This window comes from Aedes aegypti, chromosome 3 (assembly GCF_002204515.2).
Source record: "Aedes aegypti strain LVP_AGWG chromosome 3, AaegL5.0 Primary Assembly, whole genome shotgun sequence".
Classification (NCBI taxonomy): Eukaryota; Metazoa; Arthropoda; class Insecta; order Diptera; family Culicidae; genus Aedes; species Aedes aegypti.
In genome coordinates this window covers 365,548,862-365,572,026 of record NC_035109.1, presented here as the reverse complement: position 1 = coordinate 365,572,026, position 23,165 = coordinate 365,548,862, and the positions used below count along the sequence as shown (strand labels likewise).

Genomic DNA, 23,165 nt, shown 5'->3' with positions numbered 1-23,165 from the left:
AATCGCGTTGTTACGCGGAGGATGTCAGCCACAACCTTTACGGTCCGAAATGAACATCCCGCACATCGCGTTCAAACGCGACGGATTTCGACGACAAACTTGGCTGTCCGAGAGCAGGAGAAAAATCGCGTCCAAACGCGGCGAATGTCGATAGCGTCCGGTGCGGCCCGAGAGCGGCAGGAAAATCTCGGACATCGTCTTCGAGAGCAGCAGGACCACCTCGGACAGCGCGTCCAAACGCGAAGAATGTCGACCGCATTATGCACAATCCGAGAGCAGCAGGAACATCCCGGACGGTCATCGGTGGGCAAGCTGCAGTCACAGGAACACCCAGGACAAAACATCCAAACTCAAGCAGTAAGTAGTTTTCGGAAAATTTTCATTCAGCACATTGTCAGGATTAGGCTATTTTTTATTGATGTGACGAGGACGGGTTTCGTGTCCTATAGGCGAGTTTCAGAAAATATTTGCATAACCAGCCCCTTCTAACAAAGAGACTCAAATTATCATGAAATTTGGTGTCTAACTGTACTGCTAATGTACTAATGATTATTTCTTTCATAGAATCGCGTCCAAACGCGGCAGTTGTCGATCGCACGCTCTGCGGTCCGTCAGCAGCAGGGTCAACGTGTCCAAACGCGGCGGATGTCAATCACACCATCTGCGGTTCTCGAGCAATTGGAACATTCCGGACACTCTGCGGTCCACAAGCAGCAACCGCAAATTTCCGCTTGTGAACATAAAAAGCGGACAAACGTAAGTAGTAGAATTTTAACATTACACTCACGTAAAAATACGCTATATGTCACTATTATAGTGACCCATAATAGTGGGTGACCTATAATAGGTCACCCACTATTATGGGTCATTTCCATTTGAATTACTTGTAAAATGGAGTGATTAATAATACCTAAGTAACCATGCTGCTGAAGCTGCAACGCGTGCAGGTACCGTTTTGTCTCAAATTCCGAACACTCGACTTTTTATAGTGATTTTTTAAGTAAATCACCCTAATTTCTTTACAGAATGATAAATTCTATTACATTTCTAGTCGTGCATATGAAAAAAGGTTTGAAATGATAATTCTAACCTTTGAAATTGTCACTGTTCGGAATATGAGTCATGTTCGGAATTTGAGACAAAACGGAATATGGTGAAAATAATGCAAGCATTACTGTATAGATACAATAAAAGTTGACTTAAAGTGGAAAAGGGCCCCACAAGAGCCGCATTGATGTTACAGATTATAACTTCAATGCGGTTCTAGTGGGGCCCTTTTCCACTTTAAATCAACTTTAATTGTGTCTATACAGCAATGCTAGCATTATTTTCACCGTATACCTGCACGCGTTGCAGCTTCAGCAGTATGTTTACTTGGGTAGTGACTGAGTGACCCAGAATAGCGTGAGCAGTGTACATGGATTTGGAAACTTGTACGCGCCATGCAAGTTATTTTCAATTTTTATTTATACAAAAAAAAAACTCACTCAAGGGTGATTGAACAATCATCAAAATGGTCTAACATTTTTAATTTGTGTGGAAAATCTTGCAACACCAACGGAGTAGTCCATCTTTTTATTATTATTATTTTTCTAGTGATATGATAAAGTGAAGTATTTTATTAGTTTATTCGTATTTTTTATTATTTTTTTCTACGTTTGGAAAATGTAATGCCTATATGTAAGAATCGATCAAATATCAAAGTTGAACAGGCAGTTTTCTCCAAAACGATCAACAAGTCAGGAAAAATAGGAACGTTTGCTTTTCATAAGGGGCCGTTCATAAACCACGTAGACCAAATTTTAGGCATCTCACGACGCTTCATAGGCTCTGCACATGTCTTGTGGCTATCTTTGCCTGATTTGTGTCAGATATGAGAGCCCCATGTTTACAGCTGTTTTTTGGGTCTCCAACGACCGCGAGTTTTGTTTTTTTTTTTTTTATAGGGCTGTTCAATGAGCTGCTTGAAGTTGCTCGAAGTTCAGTCTATCCCTCTCGCACTTTTTTGTCAACAAATGGACACGAGCAGGATGGACTGAACTTCGAGCAACTTCAAGCAGCTCATTGAACAGCCTTTATGTTTCATATTCTCGCGCAACAATACTAAAGGGCCAATAGTCATTTTTAAGGTCAACACGTTTCGCTCAGAACACGTACACTCAGAATTCGAAATAAACCCCATTGGTTTAAATTTCTATTCCCCTCTCTTTTCTTCTGCAGTAATTTTTAGGCACGGGAATCATTTCTCCTGGATGAGTCCAGCTTAGACTCATCCAGGAGAAATTATCCCAATGCCTAAAAATTACTGCAGAAGAAAAGAGAGGAGAATAGAAATTTAAACCAATGGAGTTTATTTCTAATTCTGAGTGTAGGCTTTCCGTGACGCCACCCACACAAATCAACACTTTCATCAGATAGACTGAGCTTTGCTCTATCTTTTGCTGGTGTTGATTTGCGTGGGTGGCGTCACAGAAGGCCTACAGCGAGCGAAACTATGACTATTGGCCCTTTTGAATTGTTGCGCGAGATATCTGTTGCTGATCGTTTTTGGATGAAAGCAAATCATATTAAAATTAAACTAGATCACTGTACTATGCTGTAGAGGTGTGCGCCGAAGTACTTTTTACCGGCGGCGGCGTATGCTGTCATGATAGGCAGCGGCGGCGGCGACGCCGGCGTCACGCCGAGTACCCTGTTCGGCGGCGGCGGCGGCGACGTAGTCATTGTGATAGAATAAATTCGCAACATTTTTTTTAATACCGTGAAGGCCCCTAAGTCTGCGCACTTAAGGATTTTTGAAATTTAAACAGCTGTAATAAATTAAAAACTGAACATATTGGTCTGAAATTTTGAAAGCACATACTTACTAGCCTTATTAATAAGGGAAAAATTTAAAAGTTTTTATACATATTTATTTTGTATGCGAAACAATTAGAATCCTGAAGGGTGTCTGTGTTCCTAAGTCTGCGCACCTATTTTTGCAATGTTCCTTAAGCTGGAAACACAATGTGAACGGCATTACGGAACGGCAACAAAACGGAAACACCGGTTTGAGTGGCCTGTCAGTATTTCGATCAATGTCGTCTAAATCAGATTCAACATTGGCCTGACATGTAAACTGTAAACCAAACCAGTGTTTCCGTTTTGTTGCCGTTCCGTAATGCCGTTCACATTGTGTTTCCAGCTTTAATCTGCGCGCTAGTGTTCCTAATTCTGCGCATACGACAATGCCGTAGAATAGATGTTGTATTCCACTAAAGGCATGATGCGCCCCTTGAACTTATATTACTTTGCTATTTTATCCTGTTGGTGGACTTACGGTCACATTGGAACTCAGCAAGTCTTTAACTTCCCACTCAGAGGTTTATAAAATTAGCAAAGTGAATTATATTCATAATACAGTCCATAGTTTTATAATTATTGCAATAATTGACTGTCCAGATATTCCAAACAGTAATGTCCTGTTCTAATAAGCTTTATTTTCTGAAATCGAGACGAACTTATGAAAACAGTTTAACCAAATTCCGTGAACTAAGGTGTCTTTCATTAACTTTTAACATTTTTTTTTTATCTTTCATGCATATTTTTTCACTAACAGGCAAAGAAGTAAAAACTCTGCATAGTATTTATAAGGAGTAATAAAAAAAAAACAACAACAAAGATTGCTTACAAATGTTTCATTTTGGTTCTCGGAAAATTGTGTATATGGATTGCCACGTTTTACTACCTCCCCTTTATAGTGTGATGTAATTTATGAACGGGCCCTTACTGAATATATACATTATTAAGCTATTCACAAAATAATGGTACTTTAAAGTTGTTTTAAAACTCAAAACATGTCGAAAATTGAGAGCTTCGACCTCTACACGGAATAAGGATCACTATCCAAAAACGGTTCCTAAGTCTGCGCACTACAGAAGAATAAGAATATGAAGATAAAATGAAATGTACTCCATCAATTCTATTTGCTCCACTTCAGAGCTAGTGCATACGTACTAAAAATTTGAAATATTTCGTTTTTATTTAGCCTAACATGCTTTAGTTGATGAAGCGTATCCTTAACAACTTTGCTAACAGACAGTCATTTCCGACTATTACCAACATTTTCAAAATAATTTTATTTCACGATAAAATAGTTATCAAAAGTTTCACGGAATTTTCTTCACAGACTTGTTAATAACTATTATAGCAAAATTTAAAAAAAAATAAATTTCCATCAAATTTTGTAGTTGCATATTTGATTTTGTTCATTTTTCTCTGAAAGTGCGCAGACTTGGGAACCGCGCAGACTAAAGCGCGGTCACGGTAGGAGCTTGGAAGCCGGAACAAAGTCGGTATTTTTACAAATTTAAACACGTTGTGTTTTCAATTTATTATAATTGGAAAAATAAACACTATTTTCAGTAAAAAAAAATATAAACATGCTCAATAGAGTTATTTTTCAGAAATTTCAAAAAGTTTTTTTAATATTGTGTACATAAAATTATCGATTTTGCGTAAAATAAAGTGGATCACCAGTGATCCATTGGGAACAAAACAACTTTTCATTCTATCCTATTCTAACCTATCTTTCTGAAAATAAAACAATTATCAATTTATTTTTCATCTCCAAAATTGTTCTCGTTTTACATTTCGCTCAAGTGAAATGTAATTATTAGTAAAACAATAAATATTTATGGATCACAGAAGAGCTAAAGTGAATTTTCTTGGATTAAACGCAGATGATGTAAAATTTTCGACTGTATTGGAAAAATTGCAATGCCGCCGCACAAACCGTTCCGAAAGAATTGGAAGGATTAAAAAATGAAGAGAATTGAATAATTTAGGACAAAAATCAAAATATCTTTGAAATAATGTTTTATCTCCTTATAATTTTTGTTGTTGTCATCTTCCCAGTGAATCACTGGTGATCCATCAAAAAAATTAGTTTTTTCATTTCTATCCTTATTTTGGAGTAATGCCTTACATCTTTTGTTCTGGTGAATTCTTCAGGTGTTAAATTTTCCATTTTTAAACATGTCTACGCCCATAACTCATGCGATTTATGATCGCATATATCCATAATGGCTCCAAAATGAGGTAAATACGTGCTGGTACTATTATTGAACAATGTATGCCATTCAAATTACTATGGAAATAAGGTCTTCATGAACTACAAGCTCTACCCAAGTTTCAAATTACCCTAAGCATGTGATTTATATTCGTTGCTATCCAGAGCGTCTAAGAGTATTACGAGAAGCAATTTGCTGCGGTAGCCAAACATTGCAAATTATTAAAACGATATTTAATATATTCACCACAGTTCCAAGCACGAAAATACTAAGCCAAACTTATTCACATGGCATTATGTTGTCATTCATTTGGTTCTTACTTTTGATACATACAACGTGAACTTTTATATTATATGGCTCTAATGAGATCAACGAACACAAATTACATGTTTAAAAACTATGTGAATAATAGCGAAGGCTATAGATCATAAATACCTCAACGTCAGAGTAGTCGGATAGACCCAGTTTTATATTGTTTATATTGTATATTATCATAAACACAAATCTATCTAGTTATGTTTTGAAGCTGAGAAAATACGGAAATATATTCAGAAAGAAAATGTAGCAATTGAAATATGACTGAGTATATGTAATACGAGAAACAAGCTTTAAAATGTATCTAAGGTCCCAATAACATCATAAAATGTTTGGCTACCACAGCGAAAAGCTTCTCGTAATATTCTTCCACGCTCTGAGTAGCAACGAATGTAAATCACATGCTTATGGTAATTAGAAACTGTGGTAGAGTTTGTAGTTCATGAAAACCTTATTTCCCTAGTAATTTGAATGGCATACATTGTTCAATAATAATACGAGCTCGCATCTCCTTCATTCTGGAGCCATTATGGATATATGCGATCATAAATCACATGGGTTATTGGCGTAGACATTAAGGTATAGCTTATAGATGTTGTAGACCTGAACTCCAGAGTACTTTGAGTGACCTAGGTATTCAAAACATTAACGAACACATTTTTAGTTCTGTTTTGAGATTTACTGAGTACCGAACAATATATTTTCAAAGTAATAACGCAATAAAATGAAGTTAATTATTCGAAATTCGAGAAACCAACTTCGAAATGTATTAGAGGCCTTTAACTAATACAGTAGAAGCCTTTCCACATTATTTGGAGTTACTATGGGTATCAACGGATATAAACCACATGAGAAGAGTAAATAGAAGTTACGGTAGATAATGTAGATCTTGAAGCGTACAACTCCAGACTATTTAACTTGGATCTGTCTTGCGAAAAGTCATGACCATCACGAGACGATCACTGAAGCAAGTTTTTCGTATCAACGCCTAGCGTGATAGGAATCAGCGAACATCACTTTGCCCCCACCACACGACTTTCTGATGATTGCACACACCACCCATAGCCAGCGATGGTGTTGCCGAACGTCATCTCAGACTTCTCCGAAAGAGTCAGAGAGAGTGAAATTCTCTCGTACGAATGATGTGGGATGCGATAAAGCAGATAAATTCCTGAAAACGGTGCACAATGTACAATGCGCATCGTTGTATGCGTTATAAATGAAGCATATGGAACGATCGAGACATGTGACGTCATAGCGTGTTTGCACTAATACGTTTGCATTGTCGGGCAAAACCTTAACTCGATCCCAAAAAAAAGCGAAAAGTGACCATCACGATTGTCATATGCATGCATATCACGTCACTGATGGTGGTCGCCGAACGAGAGCGATTGGTGATACGTTATGCATTGGCTCTTTTCTTGTGTTACTGACATTCGGGATAGCGAAAAGGGAAAGAACGATTGGTGCATGTCACAGAATATGTGACCATGATGGTGATGGTTCGCAAGACTGGTTTGGATAGCCTAGAATAACCAAACTCTATTCTAGAGTGCTGTTGGGACTCTAGTTATTTTTGAGGTTCTGTGGACAGCTTGAAATCTATTTTGTAACCTTTCCTTGCAATAAAATGTTGGTTGACTATGCAGATATGGAGGTTCAAACTCACAGGTACACTGGAGGCCTTCAGAAAACTCCTAGATCAAAACTCGAATGGATCATGAAGGATAGTGATATACTGTTTATGTGTGCTCAGTTAAAATAGTTTATGGTTGGCAAAGTTGTGAAAAAAAAACAAACAACTTCATGATTTGAGAATAAAAAAGCCACGTAAAAAAAAGGGGAGGGTACGAAGGGGGGTTACACTATGCACTCTTTTGCACAACTAATCCCATTGATTATAAAGAAAATTGTACTTTAAAATGTTGGGAAACCACTAAGTTATAGCGTTTTTAGTAAAACTAGATCGTCCTGGTAATTTACGGGTTAACCCTCTAATACCCAACCCCGCCTTTAGACGGGGTACAATTTGAGATTTTGTGCATTTTTTCGTAGGTCCGAAATCAAAATGATTTTAATTTTGGCCATTAGATAGGCTCATTACAAGCATCTCAGGATAATTTTTAACGGCTACTTAAACATTTTTGTATTCTCGAAAAATTGTTGAAAAATTGAATAGAGTAAGGTGGGGTAAAAAGACGAGTGGGGTAAGAGTATCATTTTGAGATTTCTCACTCAATTCAAAATAAATATTATAAATGCCATGATGGTTCGAATGCTATTTAAGTAAGACACTTTCATTCCAAAAATTATAAAAATCGGTTGATATTTGGAAAAGTTATGGCTATTTGTTGGTTTTCGACGAAAAATTGTAATATTTGACTCAAATTTCATGGCATGAAACGCAATAAAAATAAAAGCTTTTTTGATTTCTTATTTCAGGGCGTAGTTAGGCCTATTATAAAGAAGCTTTGAGGTGCATTAGTTTTTTCATAAACATTTGCAAACAAATTTTGGCCCATAGTGGGGTAAAAGTACGAATTTACGGGGTAAAAGTACGACCCATGCATAAACTTGGAGAAAAACTTTCAAATTGTTAAAAACGCACATGCTATCCTTAAATTATAGAAATAAACTTGAGCATGCGAAAAAATTCACCAAAATTACATGTTTAGCTCAATTTTTTGAAAATCGGCCTAATTTGGCTATAGTACAGTGAAGCCCATGATTAAACTAATTTTGGATAAATTTGTATTCGAAATTTGGTGTGTATTTCTTTTCATGCATCACTTTATAGCTGGTATGAACTATTCCAGTTACAAAAACATCAATGTTTTGTGTTTCAAACAGCAAACATCGTATTCGTTCTTTTGCCCCATAGCATTCGTACTCTTACCCACCCAGTGGGGTAAAAGTACGAATAAGACATCGAATTTTAAAACTGTAATAACTAAAAATGGGTACACAAGCTGGCATAACTTTGTTTGGCGAAATTGTAGCCAATAGATCACAGGTCCATCGTGCGGTATTCATTTATTTTCAACTGTGTTAGTGTTCGAGAAATATTGATTGCTCTCTGAAATTCGTACTCTTGCCCCACCTTACTCTACTTACCTAACCAACAACGGCCTGGATCTAGTAAAGTGAAAAATGTATCAACTTTTATTTTTTCATAATCAATCTATCACAGAAGAAGCGTTGGGTGGTATTGAATTTCCTTCAAAACTGTGTTCCCGTTAGTTACACGGAACATTATTTTAAAACATTTAAGATCGTCAGACATATTCACAGCTCTACATTTTGTTAGATTCAGTTTTTCTACTTCTACAGAACATGTTAAGAAACATTCAACATTATGAGGAGGATCGCTTAGGAAAAAATACATCATGCAGGTATGGACCTGTGCACTGCACGAAAATAATGACGTTTCAGCGGTGCCGAGTTTACGAGTTACCATGGTCACATTAATAATACGGCTCGGCGCAAACGTCAAATATTTTCGTACAGTTCACCCAGTGCACAGGTCCATGGGTGAACTGTACGAAAATATTTGACGTTTGAGCCGTGCCGTATTATTTATGTGACCATGGCAACTAAACAACTCGGCACCGCTCAAACGTCATTATTTTCGTGCAGTGCACAGGTCCATGGACTTGTGCACGAATTCATGCTGGTCTGCTCTGACTCACCGAAAATTTGACTTTTGGTACGGTCTGTGTTTTCAAACTTTCTGTGAGAGTGAGCAGGACAGCATAAATTCGTGCAGAAGTCCATACATCGCTTTAATGGAAGCCCACATCATCACCAGGACCGCGCTGACGTTGTCAACGTCAGCGAGGTGCAAACCAACGGTATGGCATTCCTATCTCAACCAGCACACATTTTCGTAGCCAACATAGATGGAGTTCTACTAGACATCCCCACATGGGGTTCTATGTTTTGCAGTTTCAATGTGAGCTACAAAACATGGCGGTTTAGCAGCCCCTTTCATCAAGCATAACTTTTTTCTCCCGGGGCCGATAATTTTCACCTCATACAAACTTTTTCTTATCTCGACGAAACCTTCAGATATGGCTCATTAGTGTTCACCGGTGAGACCACTTCCCATACATTTTTGCCCGTTCATTTTTGAAATCAACCTTTCTGCAATAGCAATTGTAAATGTTTTCGAATTTAAAATAACGATTCGATTTTGTTTTTGAATTAACAGATGAAGGTAGCTTTCGCTGAACTTCCGTTGGAGGCACGTTCGAAGAAACCACCCAACAAAACTGCGGTTGAGCACAATACGCAAGCGAAGTCGCCTGCACAATCCAAAACCGAGGAACGTTATCGATCATCTCAGAACGTCAAGGCTGGAGCGAAGCCCGAAACGCCACTCGTGGGTCAGAAACCGGCGAGTCAGGAAAGCAGCCAACATAATTCAGCAAAAGCTCAGCAATCCAACGAAAAGAAGTTTCGCCAACATCCTGAGAAGATCAAGACTAAGGCGTATCCCAAAATGCAAGGTTCAGACATGGACGGAACCATTCTGCCGACGAGGCGATTGGAAACAGTAGGCGGGTTTCCGACTGAGGTAAGTGACCCAATGTGGCCTTCTTCTTCTTCTTCTTCTTGACATTACGTCCCCACTGGGACAGAGCCTGCTTCTCAGCTTAGTGTTCTTATGAGCACTTCCACAGTTATTAACTGAGAGCTTTCTTTGTCCAATTTTGCCATTTTCGCATTCGTATTATCGTGTGGCAGGTACAATGATACTTTTGCCCAGGGAAGTCCAGAAAATTTCCATTACGAAAAGATCCTGGACCGACCGGGAATTGAACCCTCTAACTCTAACCACTAGACTCAGGAGAGCCCCAACCCAACGTGGCCTGTCCAGGTCAAACTAATTTAAAAGACCTTATGAAGCTATAAATCGCACGATTTTTTGGATGGAACCTTAATTTATCCGACTATTTCTTGCAGCACCATACGTGCCGATATTTGGCTATTTCAGACCAAAAATAGTAAAAACTTGACGAAGCGAATTTGAAATCAACCTTTCTGTAAAAGATTGTAATGTTCTGTAATGTAATCAAATTGATAACGATTTAATTTTGTGTTTGAATTGACAGATGAAGGTAGCCTTCGCTGAACTTCCGTTGAAGGCACGTTCGAAGAAACCATCCAACAAAACCTCGTTTGAGCACAATGCGCAAGTGCAGTCGCCTGCACTATCCAAAACCGAGGAACGTTATCGATCATCTCAGAATGCCAAGCCTGGAGCGGATTCAGAAACGCCACTCGTGGGTCAGCAACCTGCGAGTCAGGAAAGCAACCGTCATGATTCACCAGAAGCGCAGCAATCCAACAAAAAGAAGCATCGCCAACATGCTGAGAAAATCAAGACTGAAGCGTATCCCAAAACGCAAGGTTCGGACATGGACGGGACCATTCTGCCGACGAGTGGATTGGAAACAGCATCATCTCAGATCGACAAAGCTGGAGCGAAGCCGGAAACACCACTCGTTGGTCAGCAACCGGCGAATCAGGGAAGCAATCGACATGATTCACCAGAAGCGCAGCAATCCAATGAAAAGCAACATCACCAGAAGATCAAGACTGAAGCGTATCCCAAAATGCAAGGTTCAGACACAGACGGAACCATTCAGTCGACGAGGCGATTGGAAACAGCAGGCGGGTTTCCGCATGAGGCAAGTTACCTAACGTGGCCTAGCCACGTCAAACTACATAGAAACATCCTATAAAGCTATAAATTGCATGCCATTTTTGTCAATTTGTGTATTTTTGTATTTATATATTTTTTTATGACGCCTAAATTTATCCGATGTTTGGCTATTTCAGACCAAAATGTGAAAACTTCACGATAGTATCAAGTACCGTGCACGCACCATATTTGACGCGGTGAAGGAAATTTAAAATTTAAACATGAGTAAAAAATTAAAAAGTTGGCCGATTTTGCCGAAATATAAAGCTTTGATAGATTCATTCTACATCCCATGTTTTGTGCAGCGGTTAATTGGAATATTGGGTGCCTAATTTGACGCACCTTATTTTCATACAAAATTTTATTTTTGCTGATTAGTTGCCAACAATAAACTTTTTACGATTGGGATCCTTCAAAGTTATTGATTTATAATAGAATTAACTCAGAAATGCGTCAAGTTTTGACCCGCGTCAAATATGGTGCTCTCACGGTAGGGACATCCGCCTATTATTGAACGGCTCAGAATGTCGCCTATTGTTGAACAGTCCATGCATTTTTTTATGGCGTATTCAAGAATTAGCGAGCAAACGGAATACGCGAATTTAAAATCGGCCTTTCTGTGACAGCCCTTGTAAATGTTAACGAAATGTAATTTGTTAACGATTTAATTTTGTGTTTGAATTGACAGATGAAGGTAGCCATCGCTGTACTTCCGTCGGAGGCACGTTCGAAGATAACACTCAACAAAACTTCGTTTGAGCACAGTACGCAAGCGAAGTCGCCTGCACAATCCAAAACCGAGGAACGTTATCGATCATCTCAGAACGTCAAGGCTGGAGCGAAGCCCGAAACGCCACTCGTGGGTCAGCAACCGGCGAGTCAGGAAAGCAGCCGACATGATTCAGCAAAAGCTCAGCAATCCAACAAAAAGAAGCATCGCCAACATCCTGAGAAGATCAAGACTGAAGCGTATCCCAAAACGCAAGGTTCGGGCATGGACATGACCATTCTGCCGATGAGTGGATTGGAAACAGCATCATCTCAGATCGACAAAGCTGGAGCGAAGCCAGAAACGCCACCCGTTGGTCAGCAACCGGCGAATCAGGGAAGCAACCGACATGATTCACCAGAAGCGCAGCAATCTAATAAAAAAAAGCATCACCAATATCCTGAGAAGATCAAGACTGAAGCGTATCCCAAAACACATGGGTCGAGCATGGCCGGGACCATTCTGCCGACGAATGGATTGGAAACAGCAAGCGGATTTCTGGATCAGGTAAGTTTCCCAATGTGGCCAAGTTACGTCAAAATAATTAGGGATATCTTATGAAGCTATAAATTGCATGCTTTTTTTTTCTTCTGGTAATTTATGTTCCTTTTTTCGAATGACGCCAAAGTATCCGACTATTTCTTGCAGCACCATAGGTGCCGATGTTTGACAATTTCAGTCCGCGCTGGTCAACTTAGTAATTAGGGGTGTCTTATGGTCCTATAGGTCCAGGAACAGGGCTCCTTTCAGACTACTCAAGTAAATCAACCCCACTAACAGGAAGCGTGTGGTTTCAACCTTTTATTTTACATGCTTGCAGAAACATGGTTGGGTGTAGAGATGGGACCGAATATTTGGCCACCATGGTATTTGATAAGCCGAATATTAGCCATCTGGTCAAGTTATTAGCAAAAGAGAAAATCGACGAAGAGAAATCGTTCACTGCAGTTACGTCCTTATGATACTCAACGCGAGAACTATTCAATGTTTTCAATTGCATCAAACTCGCTTAATGTACCGTGCAAGCACCATATCCTGAACGGTTAAGAAAATATATTTTAAATTACCTAAATAAACAAAGTTTTCAATTTCAAGGATACTGATTTGTTTTACCGCTGCATTTATCAAGTATCCAAGTAAACGTACAAAATAAAATAGGACGCAAAATAATAACTAAATAAATTAAAAACCGCATTTTTGTCTTCCGCACCCATGTTCCTAATTATGGACACCATTTAACTCAGTGATCCTAATTATGGACACACGTAGGTCCCTTATTATGGACAACAAGTAAACTTAACGTATAAAATTTATTGAAAAACTACCTTAGCCGTACCTATTAGCACCTAAATGTTTGAATGAAACTTCTTTCGAACTTTCAGTTCCCTATTTTGCACTTAAAATCTTGAAATGTTTAGAATATGGAACACACTGTTCAGAATATGGCGCTGTCTAAAATATGGTGCTTGTACGGTAACTTATCAGGGAAATAGAACTATCTTTGTCATATGGATGAATCAAAAGGTCTTCGAATATACTCGCTCTATAGACTAATGGGTTGTCTTTGACGCAAAAAATGATTGAGCACGCTGTAATGTTACTTCGGTACCTCGTCACCCACTAAATGCAACTATGTTAGTGGTCTAATAACACTTGCGTGCTCGGCAAAGTTCCAACATGCCGCTTAGAGTGTTGCCACAAATAACTATAGTTTGCTAAAACCAGTTATCTGGCTGGTGGGGCATGAGAGCCTAAGATTCAATCATAAATGCAATTGGACGTAACCCTTAAGTTCTTTGAGTGAACCTTATACTTGAAGATATATTCAAACTAAAAAGCCTTCAAACGCACAAAGATAGTTCTATTTTGTGTCAGTTTTCCCATTCGTCAATCAAAATCATTGTTGAAAAATGAATGAGATTCAATTGGCACGTAGTAATGTATGGTTTATGTACCGTAAAACAATACAGTTCCAATGTAGAACCATTCTTGTACCATTAATTCAATAGTAGAAACGGAAATCAAATTACAATACAAAACCATACATTTTCGTTACATTGAATGGTTGAATACCACACAAATACAGTTGAAAACCATTCATTTACTTAACATTGAATGGTAAATACCATTCATTCTATGGAATTGCTCAACCCGTTACAATGGAGAACCATTCTGTTACCATTGATTTAAAAGTAGAAACATAAATCAAATTACAATACAAAACCATACATTTCCATTGCATTGAATGGTTGAATACCATACAAACACCATACAATCTATGGTATTTCTGAAGTTCTGAACCATGATACCTGTAAAAGCAACATTACATATACCATTCAATGTACCGTTTTGTAAAAAAAAGTTATATGGAAAAAGGCATTTTTTGTATTGTTACGATACTTACCAACCTATTCAATCTACTGTAAAAACTTCATTTACCATTCGTTGAATGGTTGAAAACGGTTCGTTGAATGTTTTTTTTTTCTATCGGGGATTTTTACAATGATTTCTATGGTAAACGTATGGTTTCAAATGGTGCTGTTACAATGGATTGTTTGGTTTTTCGACTGTAATTTTTATTCGGGAAGCCAATGTCAGACAAATTTTAGGTTCGGCCGGACAGAATTTATCTGACGTTGACTTGTATAACCAAAAGGTTGGTAAATGGCTGGGCATGGCGTACCATTGGTACCTCGCGTACCTGAAGGAATAAAATAGACCCCTCTGTGCGGTCCTTAGCCTCTTGCCCAGCAACTCCTATCCCTACCTCCTCGCGGTACTGGCCGGGGTACGAGTAACCTTAGGGAAGATCGGGTAACCAACCCCCGGTGGGAACTTTGGTCGTATGCTGACAGGGAAGGGGGGGGTTTGCTTCTGCAAACCTTGAGCGTCTGTACTCCATGTTAGGAGCGGCTCACAACAGCGTCTGTTCCCCATGTCAGGGGCGGCTGATCATCGTCCGAGTGCTAGAGAAGGACTCTAAGCTAAACTGCGCACTATGGCCCTCCGAACATTTAGGGGGAATGGTCCTCCGGAAATCTAGGGGGTTGGTGTCAGGCCCTGCAAGCCAACCGTAAAAACACATCAGCACAGGAACGTCAACGAGAGAATACGGACCGGAACAATCGGCAAAGACCACAGCGACGGAAATGGACTAGCGATTGGAAACTCGGTACGTGGAACTGCAAATCTCTCAACTTCATCGGAAGCACACGCATACTCTCCGATGTACTGAAGATCCGCGGTTTCGACATCGTAGCGCTGCAGGAGGTGTGCTGGACAGGTTCGATAATGCGAACGTTTAGAGGTAATCATACCATCTACCAGAGCTGCGGCAACACACGTGAGCTGGGAACAGCTTTTATAGTGATGGGTGATATGCAAAGGCGTGTGATCGGGTGGTGGCCGATCAACGAAAGAATGTGCAAGTTGAGGCTCAAAGGCCGGTTCTTCAACTTCAGCATCATAAACGTGCATAGCCCTCACTCCGGAAGCACTGATGATGACAAGGACGCATTTTACGCGCAGCTCGAACGCGAGTACGACCGCTGCCCAAGCCACGACGTCAAGATCATCATAGGTGATTTGAACGCTCAGGTTGGCCAGGAGGAGGAGTTCAGACCGACGATTGGAAGGTTCAGCGCCCACCGGCTGACGAACGAGAACGGCCTACGACTGATAGATTTTGCCGCCTCCAAGAACATGGCCATTCGCAGCACCTACTTCCAGCACAGCCTCCCGTATCGATACACCTGGAGATCACCACTGCAGACGGAATCACAAATCGACCACGTTTTGATCGATGGACGGCACTTCTCCGATATTACCGACGTCAGAACCTATCGTGGCGCTAACATCGACTCTGATCACTATCTAGTGATGGTGAAACTGCGCCAAAAACTATCCGTCATCAACAATGTACGGTATCGACGCCCGCCTCGGTATAACCTAGCGCGACTGGCCCAACCGAACGTCGCTGCCGCATACGCGCAGCATCTCGAGGTAGCGTTGCCGGAAGAGGGCGAGCTTGACGAAGCCCCTCTTGAGGACTGCTGGAGCAACATAAAAGCAGCCATCAACAACGCAGCCGAGAGTATCGTCGGGTACGTGGAAAGGAGGACATGTAACGATTGGTTCGACGAAGAATGCAGGCAGGTTTTGGAGAAGAAGGATGCAGCGCGGGCTGCAATGCTGCAGCAAGGAACGCGACAAAACGTGGAGCGATATAAAAGAAAACGGAAGCAGCAAACCCGACTATTCCGGGACAAAAAGCGCCGCCTGGAAGAAGCGGAATGTGAAGAAATAGAACAGCTGCATCGTTCTCAAGAAACGCGAAAGTTCTACGAGAAGCTCAACGCATCCCGAAAAGGCTTCGTGCCGCGAGCCGAAATGTGTAGGGATAAGGACGGAAGCATCTTGACGGACGAACGTGAGGTGATTGAAAGGTGGAAGCAGCACTACGATGAACACCTGAATGGCACGGAGAACACAGGCGACGAGGGTCACGACAGCGGAGGAAGTGACTACGTCAGCACGGCGGATGAAGGAAACCAACCTGCCCCCACATTGAGGGAAGTTAAGGATGCCATCAGCCAGCTCAAGAATAATAAGGCCGCTGGTAAAGATGGTATTGGAGCTGAACTCATCAAAATGGGCCCGGAGAGGTTGGCCGCCTGTCTGCACCGGCTGATTGTCAAAATCTGGGAAACCGAACAGCTGCCGGAGGAGTGGAAGCAAGGGGTCATATGCCCCATCTACAAGAAGGGCGACAAACTGGAATGTGAAAACTATCGTGCGATCACTATCCTGAATGCCGCCTACAAAGTGCTATCCCAGATTATCTTCCGTCGTCTATCACCAATAACAAATGAGTTTGTGGGAAGTTATCAAGCTGGTTTCATCAACGGCCGCTCGACAACGGACCAAATTTTCACTGTACGGCAAATCCTCCAGAAATGCCGTGAATACCAAGTCCCAACGCATCACCTGTTCATCGATTTCAAAGCGGCTTATGATAGCATCGACCGCGAAGAGCTATGGAAAATCATGGACGAGTACAGCTTTCCCGGGAAGCTCACAAGACTAATAAGAGCAACGATGGACGGTGTGCAGAATAGCGTGAAGATTTCGGGCGAACATTCCAGTTCGTTCGAATCCCGCCGGGGACTTCGACAGGGTGATGGACTTTCGTGCCTGCTGTTCAACATCGCGCTAGAAGGTGTCATGCGGAGAGCCGGGTTCAATAACCGAGGTACGATTTTCACAAGATCCAGCCAATTTGTTTGCTTCGCGGATGATATAGATATTGTTGGCAGAACATTTGGAACGGTGGCAGATCTGTACACCCGCCTGAAACGTGAAGCGACAAAAGTCGGTCTGGTGGTGAATGCGTCAAAAACAAAGTACATGCTGATAGGCGGAACCGAGCGCGACAGAGCCCGCCTGGGAAGCAGTGTTACGATAGACGGGGATACTTTTGAGGTGGTTGATGAGTTCGTCTACCTCGGATCCTTGTTAACGGCTGATAACAACGTTAGTCGTGAAATACGGAGACGCATCATCAGTGGAAGTCGCGCCTACTATGGGCTCCAGAAGAAGCTGCGGTCGAGAAAGATTCACCCCCGCACCAAATGTACCATGTACAAAACGCTTATAAGACCGGTGGTCCTCTATGGACATGAAGCATGGACCATGCTGGAAGAGGACCTGCAAGCACTTGGAGTGTTCGAACGAAGGGTGCTTAGAACGATCTTTATCGGAGTGCAGGAGGACGGTGTGTGGCGGCGGAGAATGAACCACGAGCTCGCTAGGCTCTACGGCGAACCAAGTATCCAGAAGGTTGCTAAAGCCGGAAGGGTGCGCTGGGCAGGGCATGTTGCAAGACTACCGGACAACAATCCTGCAAAGATGGTGTTCGCGTCGAATCCGGTTGGCACAAGAAGGCGGGGAGCACAGCGAGCCAGGTGGCTTGATCAGGTGCAACAAGATCTGGAGAACGTGGGCCAAAATCGAGGTTGGAGAGACACAGCCTTGGACCGAGTAAATTGGCGTAACATCGTTAACGAGGTTTTATCAAATTAATTGATGTAACACCAACTAAATAAATAATTGTATAACCAAAAATATCAGAAACATTTTTTTTTTAATTTGTCAGTAATTAGTCAAATCGATTTTCTTTTGTTAGTAGGTATTTTATAAATCGTGTTTAACTTGGTTTGTTTGAATCAATTTACCCGGAGCTACGAATCTACCCACATTTGAGGGGGTTAGAAGCAAAAGGGTGTGAGTGACAAAAACCTCCTTTTGAGATAAAAACAGCTTCAAAGTTTTTAAACGATTTTCCACTCCATACAAAATGTATGGGAATTAAAAAATAAGTCAACTTTCTACGAATTATTTATTTTTTATCCGATTGACGGAAAAATTGCCTTGAAGTACCGTTGGAAAGCGTACTCAACTCAAAACCGATCAAAATTTCAGTTATAGCCTTCTGCTTTTGGGCCCCTCATTTAAATTCTTTCGACGCATACTGCTAACAAATATTTTGTGTTGAGTTGTTTTCACTAAATGTGAAAGTATATTGCTCCGAATGTGTAGATATGCACTCAACTCAAATTTGGCTTCATCCACAGGCAATCATCGCTGAGCCGGGGAGTGCTTTTTTTGTAAAATTATTGACAACTAGTGAAATTTTGAATATTTGTTTACCTACGAGCTACCAAAAATTGCCAGTCTGAACCGTTTTAGCTAACCCTTCGTACAAAAAAATTCAGTGACAATAAGACTGATGCCAGACAAAGAACAGCTGGTCAGTCATTTTATGTATGAAGTTTTGACGGGAAGCAGTTGCGTTAGCATATCGCGCGAAAGCAACAGCAATATCAACAGTGTTGTCATTTCGTAAATGGCTTAATAGTTCTTTGTTTTCATATTTCTCTGTCGCCGGTCAAATTGGAATAAATTGTCAAAAATCCGTATGTGAATGATGCTCCTATATTATACCGCATTTCGTACATAACAAGTGCGACTAGAAGTGCGGGATTGCAAATAGAAGCGCGCGTTTGCATCGGATCGAGCTGGTGTCTTCGCCGCACTTATTCCTCGTGAGATGAGGAATAAGGCGGAGAAGAGGCCAGATCGATCCGATGTGATCGCGCACCTTTATTTACGGTTTCGCACTTATAAGAAGTCCAGTTTTGAATACAATTTATAATATAAGTGCAATTTTTTTTCCTACAGACCAATCAAGATGCACCCAGTGTTGAAGACAATTCGGTAGATGGATGGGCGGTCCATGGTACCGTACCGACGGCTGAGGTGCAGTCCACCGTACTGAAGATCGAATTTGGATTCCGGGCCAAATCCTCGAACTATTCCGACAAGGGAACGATGCGGTATTTTAACTGTCGTCGAATCAAGTTTCGTGCAAAGCCGCAATGCGGAAGAAAACTACTGGTTTTCATCCCAAATTCCGAGGATCCTGCTACCATCAGCCTGAGAGGACAGCACACATGCGAGACAGCCCCACCTGAGAACTTGGCCCGAACAAAGCTCAATCAACAACAGTCGGAATTGGTCGAAGGATTATTGAAGTGTGGAATACCATCTAAGGATGTTAAGAAGCACGTCCGAATGCAGAATGGTGCGGTCTCAAGGAACCAATTGGACTATGCAGTGAAGTCCACAAAACAGAAGCTGTTTGGAAATGGCGTTTTGTCATTGGGTATGTCATATGTTTTCTATGTCTATGCATTTATTTCTCAAATCTGCAACATTCTGAACCGTGGCAGAAGCAGACTGTACTGTAATTTTAATATAAATAATTCTATTTCTACATAACTATCTTAAATAATCATAAAAATAAGGCGAGGGGTTATGTTTTCTATCAAATGTACTGTCAATAATTGTACTTTTATCATTTCGTGTTCGAAGAACAATAGCGTATTGTATAAGAGATTGCCCAATTCTTGCAGGATGTTTCACATACAGATGTTTTGTGTAAGAATAGGTAGTAAGGTATCGTGTCAATTCGTCTTACAAATGTTTTTATTCGTTCTACCTCCAAATACGACGATCCAGTAATCAAATTTAAATTCTGTCAAAGCAGTTCAGACATTATAAGTCACAATGTCTCAACTGCTTTGACAGAACTGAAATTTGATTACTGGATTGTCGTATTTGGAGGTAGGACGAATAAAAACTTTCGTAAGACGAATTGACACGTAACCCTATGGCGAAGAAGCAATGTTATTACCCATGCCAAACATTTGATTGCAAAATTACTTACCCACATAGTTTTTTTTTATTTTTTTTTCACCCATCATATAATTTTAAGGTGAAGATAAATCGAAGCCACAATACTAAATTTCAAGATAACAAATCTAAAGAACCAAACATCCGGTCATGCTGAAAATTTGATCGATTGGTCAATACCTGGTGCTGCCCAATCAATCAAATTTTTAGCTGGAACGGATGTCTGGTTCTTCAGATTTGTGGTCTTGAAGTTTTTTGTTGTGGCTTCGTTTCGTCTTCACCTTAAGCTCTATCTGTTGAATCGAAAGTATCTACTTTGCGCTATTTTAGCAATTGATATATTTTTAATTTGTGTTTCATTTTACGTTGAAAATTACAGGAGAACTAGAAAACTGGGCAACGTCCAAATCTGCTGTTCCGCTTGACGAACGTGAGGGGTTCGTGATCGGTAAAGACATCGATCACGAAAACAAGTCGTTCAGAATCATATTTTCGTCCAAGCGTCTGTTGTCGCTGATGACGAATTTGAGCGTTGTAGCAGCCGATTGCACATTCAAGGTCACCGTCGAAGGATATCCTTTGCTTGTTGTGGCTGTGATTGACAACATGCGCCATGCACATCCGGTCGCGTTCGGCATCATAGCCAATCAAGAACACACTGACTACCAGTTTGCGTTTCAGAGTATTCTGCAAGCAAGCTCGAAATTGGGGTTCAGAGTAGTTGTTACCGCATTTTTAAGCGACGGAGAGCTCGCGCTAAAGAACGCTGCTCGTGCCGTTTTCGATGAGCCAAAACTCTTAAACTGTTATTTCCACTTTACGCAGAACCTAGACAAACACTTGAAAAAGTACCACGAAGTTCCGGTAGAACTCCACAATGAAATAAAACGTAACATCGGTATACTTCAGGTAGCTCCGACGGAACAGCACTTCATTGCTGGGGCAAAGCTATTTTTGGTAAAATATAAGCGTTTTCCGAACTTCATGAACTTCATGAAGAAGTATGTTCAAGATCCTAACTTTTGCCTATGGTACGAGGCAGCCATGCCAGCAGTGCCAGCTACAAATAACGCTTTGGAAGCGCTGAATAAGTCCATTAAGTACAACTTTCTGAACCGGTACAAAGAGCCACTTGCATCCTTCAAAGTGCTCATTTTAAATATCATTTATGAGTACGGAGACCCACAACGTAACATTGTCCTGGAACGGAGTGTAACTACATTAGAAAACCAGCGGAAAACATTCGACTGGATCAAAGAGAAAAAAAAAATGCGATCGGTCCAAGCACCGCTGGAACAGAAGCAGTATGTTTTCTTGCCCGGGAAAAACAAAACTGAGGTAGCGATCAACGATATGACCCTATTTGACAACCCGATCTACAGTACGTTCGAAAGGTTTGCGGAGGATTTTGGAAGTGTTTATCGCGTCGACGTCAGCAACGTAAATTGGCGATCCTGGAGCTGCACTTGCTATTCATTCTTAAAAAACAACAACTGTTGCCACGTGCTAGCGGTCGCTGTGCGACGAGGACTATACGCACTAAGCGCAGAGGCGGACACTACCGCTGTCGGACAGAAGAAATCGGCAGGACGGCCGAAATTATCGTCGAAGGCGCTGATTATCGATTAACAACCCAAAGGTAAACCGTTTCTAAGACTTGTCCAAGGATCTAAATTGCAGAACAGACTTTTTGATAACCTCTTCTTTCATTTAAAATTGGAACCATTTCTATTTTTTTTAAAGATTCAAAATCCAGTCTTAAGGCTCTAGTAAGAATCAAGCGAATGTGAAAACTGAAAAAGCAGTTTTCTCTAAAATGGTCAATAAATTTGGAAAAATAAGAACGTCCGATTCTTGCTCTTGACACTTATAAAAAACGGACGTTCTTATTTTTCCAGATTTGTTGACCATTTTGGAGAAAACTGCTCTTTCAGTTTTCACATTTGCTCGATTCTTACTAGAATCTTAATCGGTTTAAGAACAACTTCCATGATGAAAAGATAAAATCTGCCGTGAATACGTAGGGCGCAAACCTTTTTTTATGCTGTACAGTTCCTAGGAAAAGTTTGTTTTGTTCGCCGTCAAACAAACGTCACTCTTATGGCCCAAGTCATTTTGAACGAAATGTCAAAACAGAAAAAAGCAGTTTTCTCATTATTCATATCGACAAATCGAATAAAATTAGAACACACAGCTGCTCTATTTCAGAAATAAAACTGCTGTGTGGTCTTATTTTCTTCGATTTGTTGATTAATAATGAGAAAACTGCTTTTTCAGTTTTGACGTGTAGTCCAAACTGACTTGGGCCTTGAGGAAAGTGTTTCTTATTGAGTGTTAAGTTTGTTTAACACACTTGTTGTAACATGGGGTCCATTAAGGTGAAGATAAAACGAAGCCACAACTCGATATTTTAAGACCACAAATCTGAAGAACCAGACGTCCGTTCATGCTGAAAATTTGATCGATTGATCAGCACTAGGTAGTGACTAATCGATCAAATTTTCAGCTTGAACGGAGGTCTGGTTCTTCAGATTTGTGGTCTTGAAATTTCGAGTTGTGGCTTCGTTTTATCTTCACCTTAACTCCGTAAGATTTGAGGCAGGGCTGAATTATTGGACAGCAGCTAAATAATCAAATATTTTCACTGAATGCTCATGTATAAGTTTCGTGGGTTGGGGGGGTTAACGATTATCGTCACGTGATTCTAACGATTTTTTTTTTTCTCCATTTACAGTTTGCCATATATGTCATCGTTTGGGTAGGGTACATAATTTTAAAATTCAAAACACTGAATAATCATCTAACAAATGAATAAAACAAAAAAATGTTAACAATTGATCTGACGTGTTTTTATTCGCATAAAAGATTTACCAAGAGCGGACGCAACCGACTTACTTACTTATGTCAGACTATGGGGTCTATTTTATAACTCGAGCAAATTTGTGTGACAGTGACAGCAGACAAGACGAGCAAAGTAGGCTGCATATTTCATAAGTCATCGATCAACTCCCATAGTAACCCAGTCACTTTAAGTGACAACTGTCGAAAAACTCGAGTGACAGAGCCGTGT

General features: G+C 40.6%; 1 protein-coding gene across 1 annotated transcript; it reads left to right on the top strand.

Moving 5' to 3' along the window:
- Window positions 1-21: 21 nt before the first annotated feature.
- LOC110678268 lies at window positions 22-22,933 on the top strand. Its single transcript, XM_021850890.1, has 3 exons — window positions 22-357; window positions 565-756; window positions 22,830-22,933. Exons 1-3 carry the CDS (start codon window positions 22-24, stop codon window positions 22,908-22,910), a joined length of 609 nt encoding a protein of 202 aa, XP_021706582.1. The 3' UTR covers window positions 22,911-22,933.
- Window positions 22,934-23,165: the final 232 nt, after the last annotated feature.